An 18155-nucleotide genomic window follows, 5' to 3' on the forward strand; every position below is an offset into this window, starting at 1 on the left:
AGCCCTGCGTCCCGAGAGCCCGTGTGCGGGGAGGGAGCGCTCTGCAGGGCCAGCGCCGCCGGGACACAGCCCTCGGGACCCGCGCACGGCTCCTGCCACCGGCACCGCTGCCCCTGCCCAGAGCACGCCCGGTACCTGCACGAAGCCCCCCCGGGAACGCCACTGCAGCCGGGACAGCGAGAGGACAGAGCCGCCGGCTGCTCACCGGCGCTGCCCGCTCCCCCTCCGCGGAAGAGCGCAGCGCCGGGATCCGCCTCCTCCCGGGGCCCGGCCCGGGGCAGCCGGGGAGGGCAGCGCTGCTCGGAGCCCCGGCGCCCGCAGCCCCGCGCCCGCCCGGCGCCGCCGCCCGCCCCGCTCCCGCTCCCTCCCCGGGGACCCCCGTCCCGGAGGCGGCCGCTCCCGCCGCAGCGCCCCGGCCCGGCACCTACCCGCGCCCCTCGGAGCCCAGCGCGGCGGCGGCGGCGGCGGCGGCGGCGGGCCGGGCCGCGGCGGGGGCGGGCGCGGGGCCGCCCCGGGGAGGGACCGGGCCGGGCCGGCCCCCTGGCCCGGGCGCCGGTGGAGGCCGGAGGCGGCGGGGTGTAGGCTCAGTGGCGGGCCGGGGCGGGGGTCCCGGGGTGCTGCGGCTCCCTGACGCTGCCCCGAGCAGGGCCCGCTGAGGCCGGGCCCGGGTGCCGGCAGCCGGTACCCGGGACATCTCGGCGTCGGGGAGAGCTCTGCTCACCTTCTGCGCGCCGTCCCGGGGTCCGTCCCTGCTTAACGGGAATGAAGAACTAACTAAACTGAACTAAAACTTGGTTTGCGCGGCTTCTTGACATTTCTACAAGGAGGCGTTTGCACCGTACTTCTCTCCTAGCCCCCGGACTCCCTCGGGATCGCCCATTCCCAAAAAGCCTCCTCACCAAGGTCACTGAAGGTTACAGGATCCTTTGGCGTCGTTCTCCCGTCACGGTAACGAGTGACAAACTACCGCGCCTCCGACCACGCTCGGGGGCTGACCAGCGGCAGACACGCGGTTATTTCAAGCAGGCCAGGGACCGTTTCTTACTAAAGGCACGTATAAGGCTTGCTTTAGCAGCTTAAGGCTTCGGCGGTTAAACGAAACCCCAGGCTGTCCCTCTAGGTGCGTAAAACATCAGGTTTGGATGTTTCGGTGCCACACGCTCTCCGTTTGGAGATGCAGCTACCGGGGTAAAGAGGATCTAAGGGTCAGGCTGTTGACAGCCGCCCAGTAACTCAGCTGCCCAGTAAGGCCAGGCTCAACAGTGCTCTGTGTATTTACTGGGAACAGACTTTTCCTTGACCTTCTCTTTTGCCCCTGCTCTGATGTTTTTCACCCCCCTCAAAATGGAGCCTTTTTCTCGCTGGTTTATGGTGAATCTCAAGTGCTTTCTGGATGACAAAGTCCACTTGTCAGCAATATTCTTTTAAAAGACTCTGTTCTCTTCTCTCTAAGGCCTGCCTGACAATCGCTCTATTATCAGAGCTTTCTTATCCGATAGATTTTTTTCCTTTCCCTCCGGGGCTAATAAGGAGAAAGGTTGCCAGCCGTCACAGAGAGGCAGAGGGCTTCTACTCAAGAGTTCAGCTAAGACTGAAACCCTTACATGGCAAACTCCAGGGAAGGGCTATTATGCTGTACGTAGGATACCATCATTTGATCACGATGAATGACTTTTTGAAGCGGAGACCATTCATCAGTTTTGTAATGCGTGTTGTTAGTTCAAAGACCCTGCTTTCAAGTCATTTTTGCTCCCAGGGCCCCCGCTGAAACATCTGACCGCTATCACTAGATAGTTCGCTAACTCTCGGCTCGTAGTTGTGAAAGGAAATATTCGTGACATTTTTAGATAGCTCGCTAATGCCTTGTCCTACCCCTTTCCCCCACCCCAGAACGTTCTCGCTCTTCCCCGTGCAAGCTTCCCAGCGAGAACGACGCGTCCCTTCGGCGGGACGAGGCACGGCTCAGTAGCACTACCTGGTCCTTCCGGACCTCGGCACCGAGGAGGGGTGTCCACCGTTGAATTTTTTGAAGCTCTTTCGAAGCATTACAAACCCAGCACGCAAAATATCAGACACCAAAGTTACCGCCGAGGCGGCGAGGGCTGGCGAGCGTTCTGCCACGTTACCCAGCAAGGAGATGTTCCGCCAGCTCTGGGTACCCTACCCCGCAGGCGGTCATCCCACGGAGCCCGCCGCTGAGAAGGTGAACGCGCTGGCACACCTCCCAGGGCTGCCTGCTCACCCCCGCAGCCTCCCGGGAAACCAGCCCCTCGCCAGGGAAAATCCAAGGCGGCGCTGGGCATCAGAGCGGGTGGGAAGGGCGGCAGAGCCCCTCCTGGTTCTCCGGGAGGGTGGGCTGCGTCGCAAGCAGCGGAGACGGAGGAGGACCGGCTTCCTTCTGCACCTGAGCGAAGAGGAGGAATACAAGTTGTTATTTTTGCAGACTGGAACAATGCCGAACCGCGCCGCTGCTTCAGACCGCTTCTCGCTGTCGCACGCCCTCGCACCGCTCCTGTGCGAGTTCCTATTTCTCGCACATTCCCCCTCCGTTCCTGGGCTTGCTCGTCCCTGGGGCGCCTTTACAACCTCCCTTCTGGCAAAGCAAGCAACCCACCCCTCCGGACACCCCACTGCGGTGCACGACGTTGCGTCTCTGCCCTTCCTCCAAGAAAAAAAGCTCACGGGACCCTTGCTTATAAAAGCACACAGGTTTATTGCATATCAATCTCATGTATAAATTCATTGTAGCATTGGAAAGATTACATTTGGTATACATTCCTATTCTACAGCATTAACCTCAAAATCAGCTTTTTCTATTCATTATTTTAAAGGAATTTCTCTACACAAGTACATTTGTCTTTTATCACAAGCATCAAAATGAAATTTGTAAAATCGCTTTTTTAATTATTTTCTACACTTCATATCTTTTATTTCATTATGCTCCCAACAAAGCGATTTCATATTAATTAATAACTGCCAACACTTTTTTCTTCTTCCTTGGCAGTTCAAGGCTTCTAGCCTCGGACGCAAAATCTAATCACATATACAATAAGTGCATCTACGGAATTTTTTTCTTTTTAATAAAAATTTCACAAACAGACACAATAATGACTGCTAAACACAAGTCATGCACAGTTTACTTATAAACATAACAGAAGCAATATACAATCAAGAATGATATGGAACAAGCACCATCCTCTTTCTCAATGTTTTTTAAACATTATATGAAAACCAGACATTTACAATTGATTTAAAAAAACACTATACAGTTCTAAAGAAAAAAAAAACCCCTAAATCATATCTGTATTGTAACAATGGGAAAAGGAATGACATAGGATGCACAGATTTATGATTCTTGCAAGCACAATATATATATGTTTTAAATTACATCTTCTGCAGGCTGGAAATGACATCAGGGCAAAACATCTCTTGCTTTGAAGAGAGCGACGAGAACGTAAAATACATTGAGAGTTACTTTCAGAATTACTTTGTTCACATGTGAATTGCACATTTGGAAATCAAAGCTGCCTTTTTTTTCTTTTTCATTCTTTTTCCAAAGTGGTAATAAGATTTAATGACAGAAGAAAGAGAAAAATAACCTTGGAATCATTCAATAACATTTTAATCACAGTATCACTCAACACTACAGAGAAAAAGTTTCATGGCTTTGGGAAAACACTACTGACCATCGTCTAGGAGCAGAGGGTTTTGCCCTTATGTTACCAGCACTGACCCGAGCGGCCTGCATCGCTCCCTGCCCGTTTTCCGACGGGCAGAAACGGGCAGGTTCCTACACCGTGATGCTCTCCCCCTTCCCCCGCCACACACACACACACAAAATACAGCACGTAAAAATCGAATGTAAGTCAGTAGATTGAAGTCGGCTGAGGGGAGGGGGGCTCACAATCCAGTGCTTTGATGCTTAGAGTCAAACACGTTCATGTCATTGTGCAAGTGCTTTTCGAAACGCTTTGCATGAAGTGAAAAGAAGCCGTTTTCAAGAACGCCTAGGGAAAGTCTAAGTGCTGGTTAGGGAGAAATGGAAAGCTTCCACCAGTCTGTTTCAAGCAAGACAGAACCCGAGCTCTGCGTTTCGGCCTGGAACGCAGCGCAGCAAACTCGGCTCGCGTTTTGCCGTTTCACCCCGTTTGCTTTGGCTTTGCTGTTGGCGCTCGGCTGCTCCTGCGGAGCCCTGCGCAGCTGCGGGCTCCTGCCGCGAGCTGCGAAGCGCGGGGCCCGGCCGGCACGGGATGCGTTCGGAAGGCCCGCGCCCGGCGCAGCCAGCTGCCCAGCAGGAACACCCGTGGGCGTCAAAGAGCAAAGCAGGCGCTTCCGACCCGCGCGTGCTCGCCACGTCCCGCCGGAGAACACGGCGCGCCCGCACGCTCAGCACCACGGCAGTCGCGCTGCACCGTCAGCTTCCCGCGTCAGCCACGGCGATTCCCGCCAGTACCGACTGCCAGTGCCCGAGCCGGCAAGAGAAAGGGAAAGCACGTACACCAGGCCTATCTTCTCCTCCCGAACTAGCTCAGGCAGAAAGATCTATCTGCGGTCGAAGTCACGCTCAGGAGCAGCAGGGACCCTTCGCGGAGTACCTTCAGGTCAGCAGCGCTGAACAGCCGGCGGCTGTCAACCTCATCTGCTCATACAAAAAATTCACAGGGCTTCTCCCGCTCTCTCCTCCGCGCTGTTGTGGCAATACGGCTACGAGATGCGAAAATACTTTCAATAAATAGATCCTACGCAAACATTCTTGGTTTAAATCACACCTCGAGGGGTGCCCTGGCTTTCAAACGAACCGCAGGCCATATTCCAATCACTGCAAGCCACACCTCGCCGTGTCGCACCGGTATCGTGGTTCCTGAGCACAACGTGTTAGCGGCGTCCGATGGCCCGGAGCACTACAGCTCCAGGTCTCATCGAAGCCAAGGGACCCAGACCTTTCCCGCCGCCCACGCCGGGAAGCAAGCTGCGCTCGGACGGCAGAACCCTCCTCGACACACGCACCTCTCGGGAAACGTCCTTCAAAATAAGGGACTGCTTTTGTCTGCAACAGCAAATCAAAAACTAAACATCTGCTATGAGTTGCAACACGTTTCAAGTGCAATTGAATGAAAGCTGCAAGATAAATAGAGATTCAGTGAGGCTTTCTGTTTATTTATCTGAACTGTGGAAAAATGAAAACTTGTAATCAGTGCTAAATTAGAGGACTCGGGAGATCTACAACAGAGACACCGGCTAGAGAAAACGGGAAGAAAACTGAATTAGGAAACAGGAAAAGAAAAAAATCATTTCGTGATTTTAAAAACTGTATTTTTAACGTCCTTAATCCCCGGCTGGATCGTACCTCCCCGCCCCTGGGCAGCACCACGCCGCAGGAGGAGCCCGCGCTCCTGGAGAGCCACGGGGAGCAGGGAACAGCCCTGCGAGGGAGACGGCGGCTGCGCGAGCTCAGGCCGAGCAAGGAGCTCCTGACAAACTGTGCTTCTGAAGAAACACCGCAACGGACAGGAGGGCTGAGATACTGAAGGGAAGACCATATACACCCCAAAGAAATCCCCACGGTAACATTCGCGTTTCGCAGTACTTGGCCCACGTTTTGGAGACCAGCTCACTGCTGCTCCTTCGGCTGCTCCGTTACCTCCTCATGCTGAGGAGCGTGATGCCGACCCCTTCAAAGATTGCTTCGACGACGAACAAAACTTCGGGTCAGAGCACGCAAACACTTCCTATTACCCACAGATCTTGTTCCAACAAGGCAGACAGTGCTGCGGTCCCTACCAGAAAGATGCTCAGACGTACGGTTTACTCCAAGCAGCTGCCAGGAGCCACGGAGCTGCAGCTCAGGCTTTCACGCTCTAACGGGACCAGACCCATCTATCCCCATGCTGCGTTTCCGTCCTCTCCTCGAGCAGGGCCATCGAGGCAGAGCACTTCTCTGCACCCCGGTGCCGGCGGGTGGCAGGGGCTGCCAGCGGGACATGCGGCACGGTTAGCACGGTGGCACGGCTCGCCAGCCCCCCGGCTGCGCCCGGCTGCGCCCGACGGCTCCCAGGCCTTTGGCCGGCGCCCGGCTCGCCCTGCGGAGCCCGGCTCGCCGCGCTCGCGGAAGGGCCCCGGGAAGGGGCCGCTCGCTTTCTGGTGGCGGCTGCGCTGGCTTTCCCAGCGGCCAAGGAAGTAAAGAGAAACCTTCGGCTCACGCAACGGTCGCTTCGAGGCAAAGGGACCAAACCGGATGATTGTCTGGAGAGCCGGCAGCACGACTAGCGGGATTGATCAGGGTCGTTTGGCACACGGACAAAATCTTCCTACTCCCTGGTTATCAAGCATACGACATACAACCTTAATTACACCATTTTGGTCCTTCACTACATACTTATATTAACATTATTTCTTCACAATAATGATATCTAATGCAAAAAATACTGTTAAGGAAGAAATAAAATAAGAAAAGAATTAGCAAAAAATTACAAGTTATATACAGATTAAAATAAATTCCATCAGGAAAAGAAACAACTCTTTTATTATTTTCAGTTGGCCCCCCTGGGAATAATTTAAAGGCCAAGCGCCTGGGCAGGGCTGTACTGCAGCAGCAGCAGAGGCAGATGTGCCGGGACGGGAACGTCCCAGCTCCTTCGCAGAGCCTGCTTGCTTTTGACATCGTCAGCTCTCGGGCTCTACTTCCCCAAGAGCTTTGTGCAAATACATGAAGCAGTTCGGGTTACACTGACTGTGGGGCTCAGAGCCTTGGGCACTTTCACAGGGTGATGTGGCAAACCAAAAAGGAAGGGTGAATTTTCCTGGGAGATACGCTGATGCTGCTAATTTACCTTTTGTTCCTTCTGTACCAAAGCTCCCCTAGATGCTTTCCTCCTTGGACAGTCTGAGGCTCGCGGCTATGGAAAAACAGCCTCAGGTGTGCTCTTGGGTGCAAAGAGCGAATTGCAAAGGTATCGTTCCTAACACAACCTCCGCTTTATTTGAGTAGCTGTTTCCTTTGTTTTAGCATGCTGGAATGAGGCTTCGCCGTTGTGCTTCTCCACACTGGACTGGCACAGATGCCTCCGTCTGTTCTTTTCCATGCCAAGCAGGCAGAGAGGCTACGCCTGTCAAGTATTTACAGGCAGATATACTGACGACTGCGTGCTGTTTCTCTGAAATCGGCCATTAACCCAGTTCTGCAAGCAGTTACGACCCGATACAAGACTTACTAGAAGCGCACCCAGCACTAAAATATGCTGAAATTAATGGGAAAAGTTCCTCTCGGCTTCACTGGCTTTGGATGCAATCTTTAGAGAGCCAGCCTGCCTGAGCACCCCCAGACTCCCAGCAGGTTGCTGATGCAGAACTGCAATGGGCGAGATGCAGAGGCACGCGTTTTCGCTCAGCGGCAGCAGTAGTCCAGTCCTCGGCAGTTCTAATTTTTAGATGCTGCAATTCGAAAAGTCCCAGGACACACATTCTGAACTTTATCTGTGTAGCCAATGTTATCCTTCGCTTTGTATCAGTGAAGGAGATGAGACTGAAGGCTGGCGCTGCTGGAGGCTGCTTTGTATCAGTAAAGAAGATGAGACTGAAGCGATTTAAAATCACTCATAAAATATCTGCGAGCAATTTTAGAGTCAGAGAGACAATTCGATTCCTAGCTACGTGCTTGAATAGAGGGCCGTACCCCTGAGGCTGCCGAAGCAAGGGAATTTTAATCTTTCTACTTAAATTATAGGCCAAATAGCAGTGTGCGATGCAAAAGCAACCATCCAGCATACCAAAACAACTGCACGAGTCAGAAATTTCTGCCACAATTCCCGCATACTATCAACACTGAAAGGATGTCACTCCAAAAAAAACCCCTGGGAGACAGATTAGAAGACGTGTCTGAATTGCCCTTCTTAAGGCGAGACTCGCCCACCACACGCGCTTTCTCGCACGCAGCTACACCTCTCCAGGCAAGGGTTTACCCCGGGACCTCTCCGCCTGGGAAAGGCCAAGCCTTCTCAGCAGCGCGGGCGCGGGGCGCCGAGGCCGGCGCAGGGCAGAGTGCCGCCGCCCCCCTCACCGGCACGCTTGCCGAGCACGGCTTTTTCTGAACCGCTGCGGATGCTTCAAGCCCAAGCAGCAGCCTGGGCTCCCGGGCACTAGCAGAGATGGAAAGCGCTCTTAACCTCGCAGCGTCGGCACAGACAGAAGGGCATTCAGGGCGCAGCCGATGAGCGTGACGCACGGATTTGCACGATACGTCGATAACCCCAACCTCAGCAATGCTCCAGGCCGGAGATTTCTCAACCGGGACGCTGCATATGGTGTATCATGACCGCAGGCAATGTGGCCTCGCATTCGAGCGGCTTTGCACTGTGCCAATACGTTTTGTTGGGAACAAAGGATAGGACGGTATTGCTGTGGGAGCAGAGAATTTCAAATTCTTTTGGGGGTCAATTAAATGGCTTGAATTTACCCTTCCCTGGTATAACTCCAGTGACTAGGTCAGAATTGCACCAGGGATAGGTCACGTCTGGCTCTCTTTCCTTATTACTTCACTATTCAGCTGAACCGAAAGGAAATGCTACCGAATGGTTTCAAGCTTTCATTTACACGCCGGCTTTACTGGCTCAGTGATACTGTTTTGTAACATTAGAGGGGCCAATATTTGATTGCACCGTTGCAATTCGTGTCTTGCTCATGCTATTCCTATAGACTGTGAAATCCTAGGGCTGCATCAGGGTTATCCAGTTTTGGAGAGGTTCACTCTGATAAGTTAGAAATGAAAACTCCGGATAGATAAAAACGCAGGACTTGTAGGTCGGATGCGACAGGTTTCCTTCTCAGCCGAAAGTCCAGACGACTCCCTGAGGCCCTCTCATCCATCTTCTGCTTGCTAGGATTTTTGCTAGGATAATTGCGGCACCACCGCCTCCTCGCTGGGACTCTGGCCAGTGCCTTGTGGACCTCTCAGAGGTGGTTGATGGGGTTAAAGGCCCCCGACTCTGAAGCTGCTCCTGCCATGTCCAACCAAGCACCCAGAGAGTTCTGGGAGGACGTGTGGAGGGGAGCGTTCTCAGACAGGGACAGCATCATTGCATAAGCCTGGAGAGGGAAAGAGGAACGCAGAGGACACGGGTGAATACACGCGCAGGGCAGGCTAGAACAAACCGTGAGAAGCGCAGCACCATCTAACCGCGCAGGAAACGGAGGCCAGCCAGCAGCCCTTGGCCTGGGCTACGAACCTGGCCAGCATGTCTAGATTTACATCCACACGCTAGGATGACACCCGTCACTCCGACTACTCAAATTTGCCACAGAGTTTACAGGCAGTTGTAGGGTTAGTCAGGAGAGGCCACCGTTCCCATTGGCTTTTATAGGACCAAAGCCATTCCGTGCCGGCTCTGCACTCGGTCACAGACCCACACACTTGATTCTAGGCTCTGCTCTCAGGGGAAAGCAGCCACGTGCAAAACGCCAATTACTTTGTTTTACTCTTTAAAAAAGTACACCTACAGACAAGCAAGTGGGTAAATGGGGCCAGGGCCCGGTCACACGCCCCAGAAACGGCGTAGCAATATCCACGCTAGCTGTAACCCAACGGGCAGCTGCGGGCAGCAGGCTACTCATCTGGACTCACTGCTTGGCATGAGCCCACCGGCGCCTGCAGAAACCTGCGCGTCGGTATTTAGGAATATAGGCGTGGAATGCTCATTGGCATTACCGGTGTGTTCGTATGTTCTTGTCGGGGTAGATTTATTGCTGCAGTGAAACGGTTAAAAGCGTCTGCTGAGCAAAATGCATTGAGACTTCTGTTTTCTCTTAACAATCTGCTTGCTTCTTTGTAACCTAGATGCTCTCCCCCTTCAAGACTACTCGTCTCATACACCTTTGCGTCCTTTCACAGCCCACACAAGTGATGTGAAGACTTAGGTAGAAGGTCACCTCGCACACTGGAGGTGAAAGCCAATGCAATTGCCACCCGTGATCTGAAACGGAGGGGGACACGGTCCCCACCCTCCCCGCTCCACATGAGCTGGTGTAATGCATGCTCCTACTTTGCAATGAAATTGTGGCCGTGTAGCCCTCTCCTTCACGCTGAGGTTGTACCCACACACACACAATCCTTTGCAAGGCAACAGACAAAGACCACGCGTTATCTGGGACATCAGTACAACGCTCAGTACGGTAGGACCCTTAGTAATGCAACTGTAAGGGTGACAATACAAACCAGTTATCCAACTTTAGCCTCTCCTCTAAAAAGCTGAGAGTCAGATCTACTCGTCCAGTCAACACATCCGTGTATTGTAGGTGTGTGCCGGAAGAGGTACAGCTTTGTAGTGCTATGGACATGCACGCTTCTAGAATTGCTTAAAAGAAAGACAGCCACAAAGGAGTGCTGTGCTGCTCGCACAAATGTTGTTTTACTATTACATTTCCTGCACAAGAGATGGTTCAAATTATTTAAGTTACTTATTGTGATTTAGGTGTAACCAGTCCTGCATCTCATACGCTATAAAACTGGTTCAAAAAGCAAAAATAAACGCCCTCCCCCATCCAAGCATAGGCTCGACCTAACAACGTAGCACAAATTTTAGAAGAGCAAGCTGTTCCTAAATAGTTAGTACATTTGGCATATTAGTAACAGGACAGACGTAAGGGTCAGGCAAGTGGCTTGTGTATAAATTAGTTTCACTCGGAAAAAAGCTGTCTGCTATCTTCAAGGAGACCTTCCCCAGCTTCAGTACTAGCACCTACTATGAAGGAAGACAAGAATTTCACAGGTTTTGGGTGATGCTAAATCAAAAATCATGTTCTGCTTGGCAACTGCATTACGCTACTGCTTTGCTGGACATTTAAAATCGGTTTCCTGACAAATTCTGTTGCTTGAAGGTTAGAAAGGGACTCCAAGGCAAGAGCTGTACTCATCCCCCATGAAGGGCTGAGTATGCTCTCTCCAGTCCAGTCTGGTGATGTAACGTCATCGAAGAGTTCTTTTGTGAGAATCCTTTTGTAGGGATCAAGATAGGAACTTCATAAAACTAGACTGAGTATCCTGGCTTAATGAAAAAGCAGAAAGCACAAATGGATCTGCCCCGTACCTCCAGATTTTTCTCAGAACTCCGATAGGTGCTGAGATGTCATGTCGAGGTTTCGTGGTGGCTCTGAACTGGTCTAGCTCAGAGGGCAGGTTTCCATTTTATGGTTTGCTTTTAGAAATCAGGGAGACAAACGAGGAAGTCCTCTAAACTTGCTGGACTGCAAGTCCTGGAAACACTGTTGTCTATTACACCTTTTATAATCAAACCCAAGGATACTTTATTACTGTTTCTGCAGACCAAACCTCGAGTTTCTTCGTACATACCAACTGAAGACCCATCCCAAAGTATAAATAAATAATAGTTATAAAAACATTTATACAGACAGATAAAAACAGACAGATGCCGCTACCTTTCTATATAAGCATGTTCTCACAGCACAGGCTAAATGATAAATTGATCTGGTGACCCAGAACTGATGCCCGCTCCGTTCCTCCCCTATTTCAGTATAGTTGCAACAAGACACGGTTCACATATGATTCACACATTACAGTTCGAATTCCTGCTCACTGGAAGGGGAAAATAAACCTTAGCTAAAGGAGGCCAGCTGCTCGCTAATCCTACCGTACGTGCTGGCGGCAAGCTAGATAAAACGTTCTGTCATATACCTACCTGGTTTTTAGCCTGCCTGTACAGAGTCTGTTTTATTGTCTCAGAGTCTAAGGTGGAATTAAACACATCTTTAACTTCAAATGCTTCCTCGGCTGCTTTGCGAAGATCCAGCCCCTTCCCAAAATTCGGCATCTGCTCCAAATCTAACAAGCCGGCTTCGTCCTCCTCAATACACCTGTACCAATGACCAGGGGAAGGGGTTGACCTGTTGTTAGCTCGTCTCACCGTTCACAGCTAGCCAATGCGAGCGCTGCTAGCCCAGTGCCTGCATGCACATACCACGGGGGTCTCACAAGCCACATGCGTGAACTGACAGACAGACAAACACGAAAACGACACAAAATGCAAGGAGCGAAGAAAAAGTGGAGAGCAGGACTATGCACAAACCAGCGTCAGTGCTCTAGATATTTATGAGTCAGCGTGGCTACAATGCACTTTGGTCTTCTGTGTGGAGATGTCCAATTGCTGTCCACTCCTTGAAACGTCTGACACTGGATCAATGTCTGAAGAACACGGCCGCATTTTCTTTGAGTTGCAATGAAAATAGTGATGCACGGAAATCAAGTAAGATACTACTTTGCATCATGGGACATTTGTTACGACTACCAGTTGGGAAACTGAGGCAAAAAGAAAGCTAAGCCTACACCGTGTGCAACAAACTTTAATTTTAAAGGTGTCGAGACATGGCTTGACCTTGGGGAAAAAAGCTTCACTTTCTCCCAGAGCTCTGAGAACTCCACCTGAAGTCAACAACATTTTGCTACAACTAAAAGGGGGAGAGCGGCACAAAACGGATTGCGTGCCTATGCCTCTTCCTCTGCCCTGACCAGTGTTTTGGAGAGAAAGACGTTATCCGCTGAACTGCGGTGCCCTGAAAATGCTGTTTTCTGTGCTCGACTAACTGTTCTCCTGACACGAACTTCTCAAGGCTTGGATATACACCTTATCACAGATTCTCTTGCAGTCCACTTGTTTCGTGTCCCCCACCATGGTGAAAATGGAATCTCTCAAGTGAATGCTTAAATCAAACTGGAGGTATGATACATGGCTTGAAAAATAAAACGATAGCACTCACAATCTACCACTGCCACAGGGTCAGAAGTGTGAGCCCCATGTGACTTCCCAAAGGGAACGGCCCGCCTCACCTTCGGGTGTGGTCAAAGCTCATGGTGAGAGATGCGGGCTCTTCGTCTTCTTCATCCTCAAAGGCTCCTCGGGGCTCTGCGGTGGGCGATACCGTTTCATCCTGTGACTTCCCTGTCAGGCTGTCGTCATCTTCCTCTTCCAGTTCTTCGTCTTCGTCATCCACATCTGTTTTCTCATTTGCTAATCCATGACACTGGGAATTGCCATCAATATCCTGGATTTCTGGCCTGAAATATTTGGTCGAGGCAGGGAAGAAGAAAGAAAAGAAAAAAAGAAAAGACGCCAAATGCGTAAGTCATGCATTTTCACCGTAATGCAAGACTCTGATAATTTTATACATGTGTACGAATATGGAGATGTGTTTTTGTACATATACATATTATTTAAACTGCAAGGAAAAGGAAAACCGACAAGTTTCAGGCATTTAAAAATCAGCCTTCACAGTGTCTCAAGGGCTAATAAGCATGTCAAGTATATACCGACCCCAATGCTTTTCAAACTAGAATTTTGTCTAGTCGGGATTTAAATGATGGTTTTCCATTTCTTAAAACATAACATCTGTGGGACAAGCAGCTTTCCTCCTTCTCTGTGCTACTGTATTCTAACAATCTCCCTTCGAGCGACCGCAAGGAGGAAGCCTCCTCACGGTGTAATCTAACAGCCAGCCTAAATTCTCTCTCGTATTACTTTTGCTATTCATGCCCGTATGGACCTAGCAGGCTCCACAAAACTAACAGCTTTACATTACATTAAGAGAATGAGAGTGGGATCGCCAGTGCTATAGACTTGGCACCCAACAGGATGCCACCAAGTGACACAAAATAAGATTAACATCTTCACCAGAAATTTTACGTCGGCATGTTCCACACTTCCTATGGTTCTTTACGTGGCTCGCATCATCATGGGGATTTCTCATACTTACATTTTGGACTTAAACCTTAGTATTGGCATGAAACAGCTATTTGTGAAAACAGGACAGCAGCAGGTGATATATCACGCAGTCAAAAGGCGGCTTGTGATATGGATAAATTTGAAACAAACTGATAGACTAGAAAAGCAGGTGCCCCCGGTTTCCTTCACCAGTACTCTCTGACTGGTGATGGAACAGGCCGCGTGGTTTCACGGCAGAAGGTAAGGGTTCAACAACCACATTTTTATCTAGAGAAGAAACTGTTTTCTCACGACTACCGCGCTGGAGCCGACGGCCGCAGTCAGCCTGCCTGCCTTCTCTTAGCGCAACTTCTCTTGCAATTTGCTCCACGGCCTGCTCCCACCGGTTGCAGCCACGTCTCCAACGTCAGTGGCTCTCTGGTGTCAGCCCTCCTAACTCAAGCCGCTTTCTGAAAAGACTTAACACCGGGCTTGGGGCTTGAAGTTGAATGCATTTTCCTTCCGAACTGTTACACTGCTCTCTTTTGAGCGTTTTAAACCAAGTACTGCAGATTCAGAGGCTGACTGCTCTTTCAACCATGTTAACAATACATGTCACCAGATACCGTTACTTGCTTGTCTACCTTTTATCTGCTAAAGTCGATGCTTGATTCATCTCGCTATTTGCAATAAAATTTCTGATTTCAGAGAAATACGAATCCTCTTTTTCATCTAAAAGTGCATGGTTGTCTGATTCCGAGTTTGGGGAAGAGGCACTGGTCCCAAGGTGGTTTGTAATGACTCCGGAGTGCTGGCTCACTGAGCGAGAGAAACAAGGAAAGAGAACAGGAGAAACAATCAGATGTTGTCGAAGCTATTATTAGGAGGAAAAATAAAGGAGCGACGTTAGGCAACAATCCTCTCACTATATATTAATGATTTAACATTTAAGGGAAATCTCATGGACCAAAGCTGCCGAAGGCAGCTCATGTTTCCCAGACTTGAACTACAGAGAGAAATATAGGTGATATTCAGCATTTACGGATGGTATATACAATTTAAGAACCACTATCCGTTGCGTAGCTGTTTCCTTAGAACTTTTCCATAATTTTTTTTTTCCTAGGCTGGGAAATCACTTAGTTGGCTTCAGCACAGGAATTTCTTCCTTCAGCTTTTATCTGAAGGCAAAGTCGATTTGTCTTCTTGAACTTCACACATACCTACAGATGCATTTCAGGCTGAAAAGCCTTGGTAGAGCTTGACATGTCCACATCAGCACTGTAGCAGGAGATCTCACCATGTGAGGTTCTGCTCCCTGGACAGAGTCCCCGGGAAGTTAGTATCACAGTCGCTATTTTACGGACTGGAAAAGGGCACGTATGAGTAATACCTGACAAGAGCTCGGCAGAGCTGAGCCCTGCGCGTGAGTGCGCGTGTCTTGCAATCATGCACTGTGGATAAATGCGTCTTTGGCTGCATGAGGAGCTGGCGTTGGTTTTTTGCCACCTGATGATATCCAGCCTTAAGAAACAGCGCTTTCCAGCAAGGCTTCCCAAGGCGACCGGAGAGACCAGACCACGGTGTCTTCTCTCTCCGGTGCCCCAGCAGAACCGCACAGCCATGCCCTTTCCTACCTGGCACATTCTCGTGTTCATGTTTCTTAAGATGTCGGTCCAAGTTGGTCTGCTGCCCAAAGCATCGGTTACACAGGTGACATTTGAATGGCTTCTCCTTGTTATGGATGTTTCGAACGTGCCGCTGGAGGTTGGAGGAAATGCTGAATGACCTGTCACAGTATTTACACCTGAAAAATAGAAGCAAACGCCAAAGAGTGCAACGTGAGGGAAAAAAAAAGGAAAAGAAAAATCTGACTATCAGAAAACCTGAAAATGTTGGTCTATAAATCTTTACTCAGCTGAGGACCTGGGAAGCACAAGGCATTAATCATTCCAGACAAATCTGATATTATTGTTACTCAAGGAACACAAAGAAAGGATTAGGATTAATTAAGAAGTGAGTCGTCCAAACAAATAAGAATTTTAAACAAAATAATGACTTTTCCACACATGAATGTAGAAATAAGAAAGGTGAATTTATTTCTTCCACCCTTCTCATGTTGTAGGGGAAGTAGGTGAAATATGGCTGTGGAGGGAGGAAAAAGAAGACAGAAGGAGAAGAAAGAAGGGAGGTTAAATGTATACAATAGTTATTGGCTAGCATATCCCTACATGACACAGTTATCTGGACATACAGAAAACTCCAGATTTATTTGTGAAATTCCTTGCGGTACTCAAGATGTAGGCAGTACAGCATGCCTTTAAAGGTAATTATGGTTATTATTATAGTACAATAGCTCCCAAGAAATACACCGTAGTTTCCAAACAGGGTAAGATTTACTCCTATGTAGTGAATATCTGGTTTATGGAGAAAAAATGTGGAATGTAAGGAGCCAAGCCAGAATGTTTAGGGAAACTGCTGAGTGAAGAAATGTTCCCTCTTTGAAAGAAACCTCTGCAGGACCCACGGTAGATGTGTTGGAAGCTTGTTCAAAGTTGCCACCCCCCTCTCTGGATTCAGACTCCCTCCAAATAAAAACAAGGCTTTGCTAAACCGTGGTGCTTTGTGAACTCAGCCCGCTACTTCTCTTCCAGCGCAGAGCAAGAAGGCAGCCCATGTACTGAAGAGGGCAGCTTTGAGCCACAATGCAGAGTTTCGGTACTAAAGCTATAGAAAATCTCATTCCTCTTTGAATCTGCCTGAATCCCTCATTAGATCTCCCTTTAAAGACGTCATTTGTACCTCAACAAAGCTGCTTTCCTCACGGCTCTACCTCCAAAACCCACGAGAAGTAGAATCCTTTCTCCACTACAGACCTCTGCAAATCCTGGACGCTCACGGGACAAAATAAAAACTGTTCTTAAGCCCTCGTAATTCCAGAACGAACCCTCCTGCTTCAGCAGAACTGCTCCGTGCTCCTCTAACTGAGAGCAAATTTCGTCCCGCTGAGCCGAGCCACTGTTTGACAAGGCATGAAGATGGTGGTGCATTTGTGCGCGTTTCAGGAATGCCATCAGTTCCTTACGCGAAGAGGGCACGCAGACCTTACCTTGTGCCTGTGTCATTCAAGTATGACACTGGCTTTGCCTTGACGCCAAGGACATAGCACTGTTTCCCACAAACACAACAGGTTCAAATGCGGGAAGGAGGTGCGAGTGTAAAAAAGCTATGCTGTGAAACACACACCCCATTTCCAGATGTGCTACAGCTGTGATTTTTATTTGGTCTCTAAAAATAAATTGGTATTATTTTTGGAAATAGCAGAGATACATTTATGAAACACTCTCTCTCGCTGAATGTTTATGGATTCCATGTCCACCTCCAAATTTCCTACTGTTAAACCACCAAAAGGAATAAAGATATTTCAAATAATGAACCTTTATTGCGATTAACCTAGCAAGAAAGCAAAATCTCTTTTTAAACCACAGTTTCCTCAGACTTCAAAAGTTTTTCATTTTTCAAAAAAACACGAACTGAAAAACTAAAGAAAACAAGCAGTTATTTGAACAGCAGCAAGAACAAGCACAGTTTATATACGGAGAGTTAAACACGCACAGGTTTCCACCTCTTGTTCTCCTCCTATCTGCTAGCAACCAACGCATCTGCTTTCAGGAGCTGCCAGGCTTCGTCAGCTTCTGCCGTTCACCGCTTCAGAAAACCGAAATGCCCAAGATAGCCAATACCCCAATATCCCTGTTATTCCACCGGACTTTCTTAAGCCGTTTTGCCCAGCCGAGCTCTACTGGTATCGGACCAGCGGCCCCCTCCTCGTCTCTGCTGGCGCCCAAGGCTGTCACTCCCTGCCTGTCCCCGCAGCTCCGTGCCCTTCTAAGCCACGCTCAAGCCCTCCTTCGCCTGGCTTTGCCTGGCGCGGGGCACAAGAGGGGCATCCTGAGCGCCGCCGTGCCGCCAGCCGCCCCGGGTGCCCGGGCCGGGGCTCGCCCACATTACTCACGCGAGCACTTCCAGCCACTTCAAAGGCAGCGCCTGCGTGCGTAAGGCAAGAACGATCTGGCCTCCCGTATGTCAATTTATTTAGATGTTCAGGAAGTCTTTGAAAAGTTTCCTTTGACAGGTCCTTGCTCTAACTATGAGCTATGTGGATCCAGGTTAGGGTACGGAGAAAGGATAAAGAGCTTGTTAAAAAAATAGAAAACAGAGGGGCATTCGAAAGGAGCAATAGCTAACGTCTGAAAGCAAAGGGACGAGGGAGACGTACTGTATTATTTGTGGTCCCACAGGGGTCGGTACTTGGATCTCTCCTGGTTTTAATCTAAATAAATGACCCAGACAGAGGAACCAGCTTAAATTCAGGGAAGAGGTGAACACAGAGGCAGAAGAAGAATGAAACTCAAAAGAAGCGGTATTTGCTTTGTAAACACACTGGCAAAATGC

General features: G+C 49.7%; 1 protein-coding gene across 1 annotated transcript in view; it reads right to left on the reverse strand.

Moving 5' to 3' along the window:
• Positions 1–8403: 8403 nt before the first annotated feature.
• The window catches only part of PRDM16 (PR/SET domain 16), a 221516-nt gene continuing 211764 nt past the window's right edge, over positions 8404–18155 (reverse strand). Inside the window, exons 14-18 of the mRNA XM_050909645.1 lie at positions 15338–15507; positions 14348–14522; positions 12833–13060; positions 11688–11862; positions 8404–9081 (exon numbers count right to left, since the gene is read on the reverse strand). Coding sequence (XP_050765602.1) covers positions 8947–9081; positions 11688–11862; positions 12833–13060; positions 14348–14522; positions 15338–15507 — 883 coding nt within the window. The 3' untranslated portion in view covers positions 8404–8946. The remainder of the gene's footprint in view (positions 9082–11687; positions 11863–12832; positions 13061–14347; positions 14523–15337; positions 15508–18155) is intronic.

This window comes from Gymnogyps californianus, chromosome 21 (assembly GCF_018139145.2).
Source record: "Gymnogyps californianus isolate 813 chromosome 21, ASM1813914v2, whole genome shotgun sequence".
Lineage (NCBI taxonomy): Eukaryota > Metazoa > Chordata > Aves > Accipitriformes > Cathartidae > Gymnogyps > Gymnogyps californianus.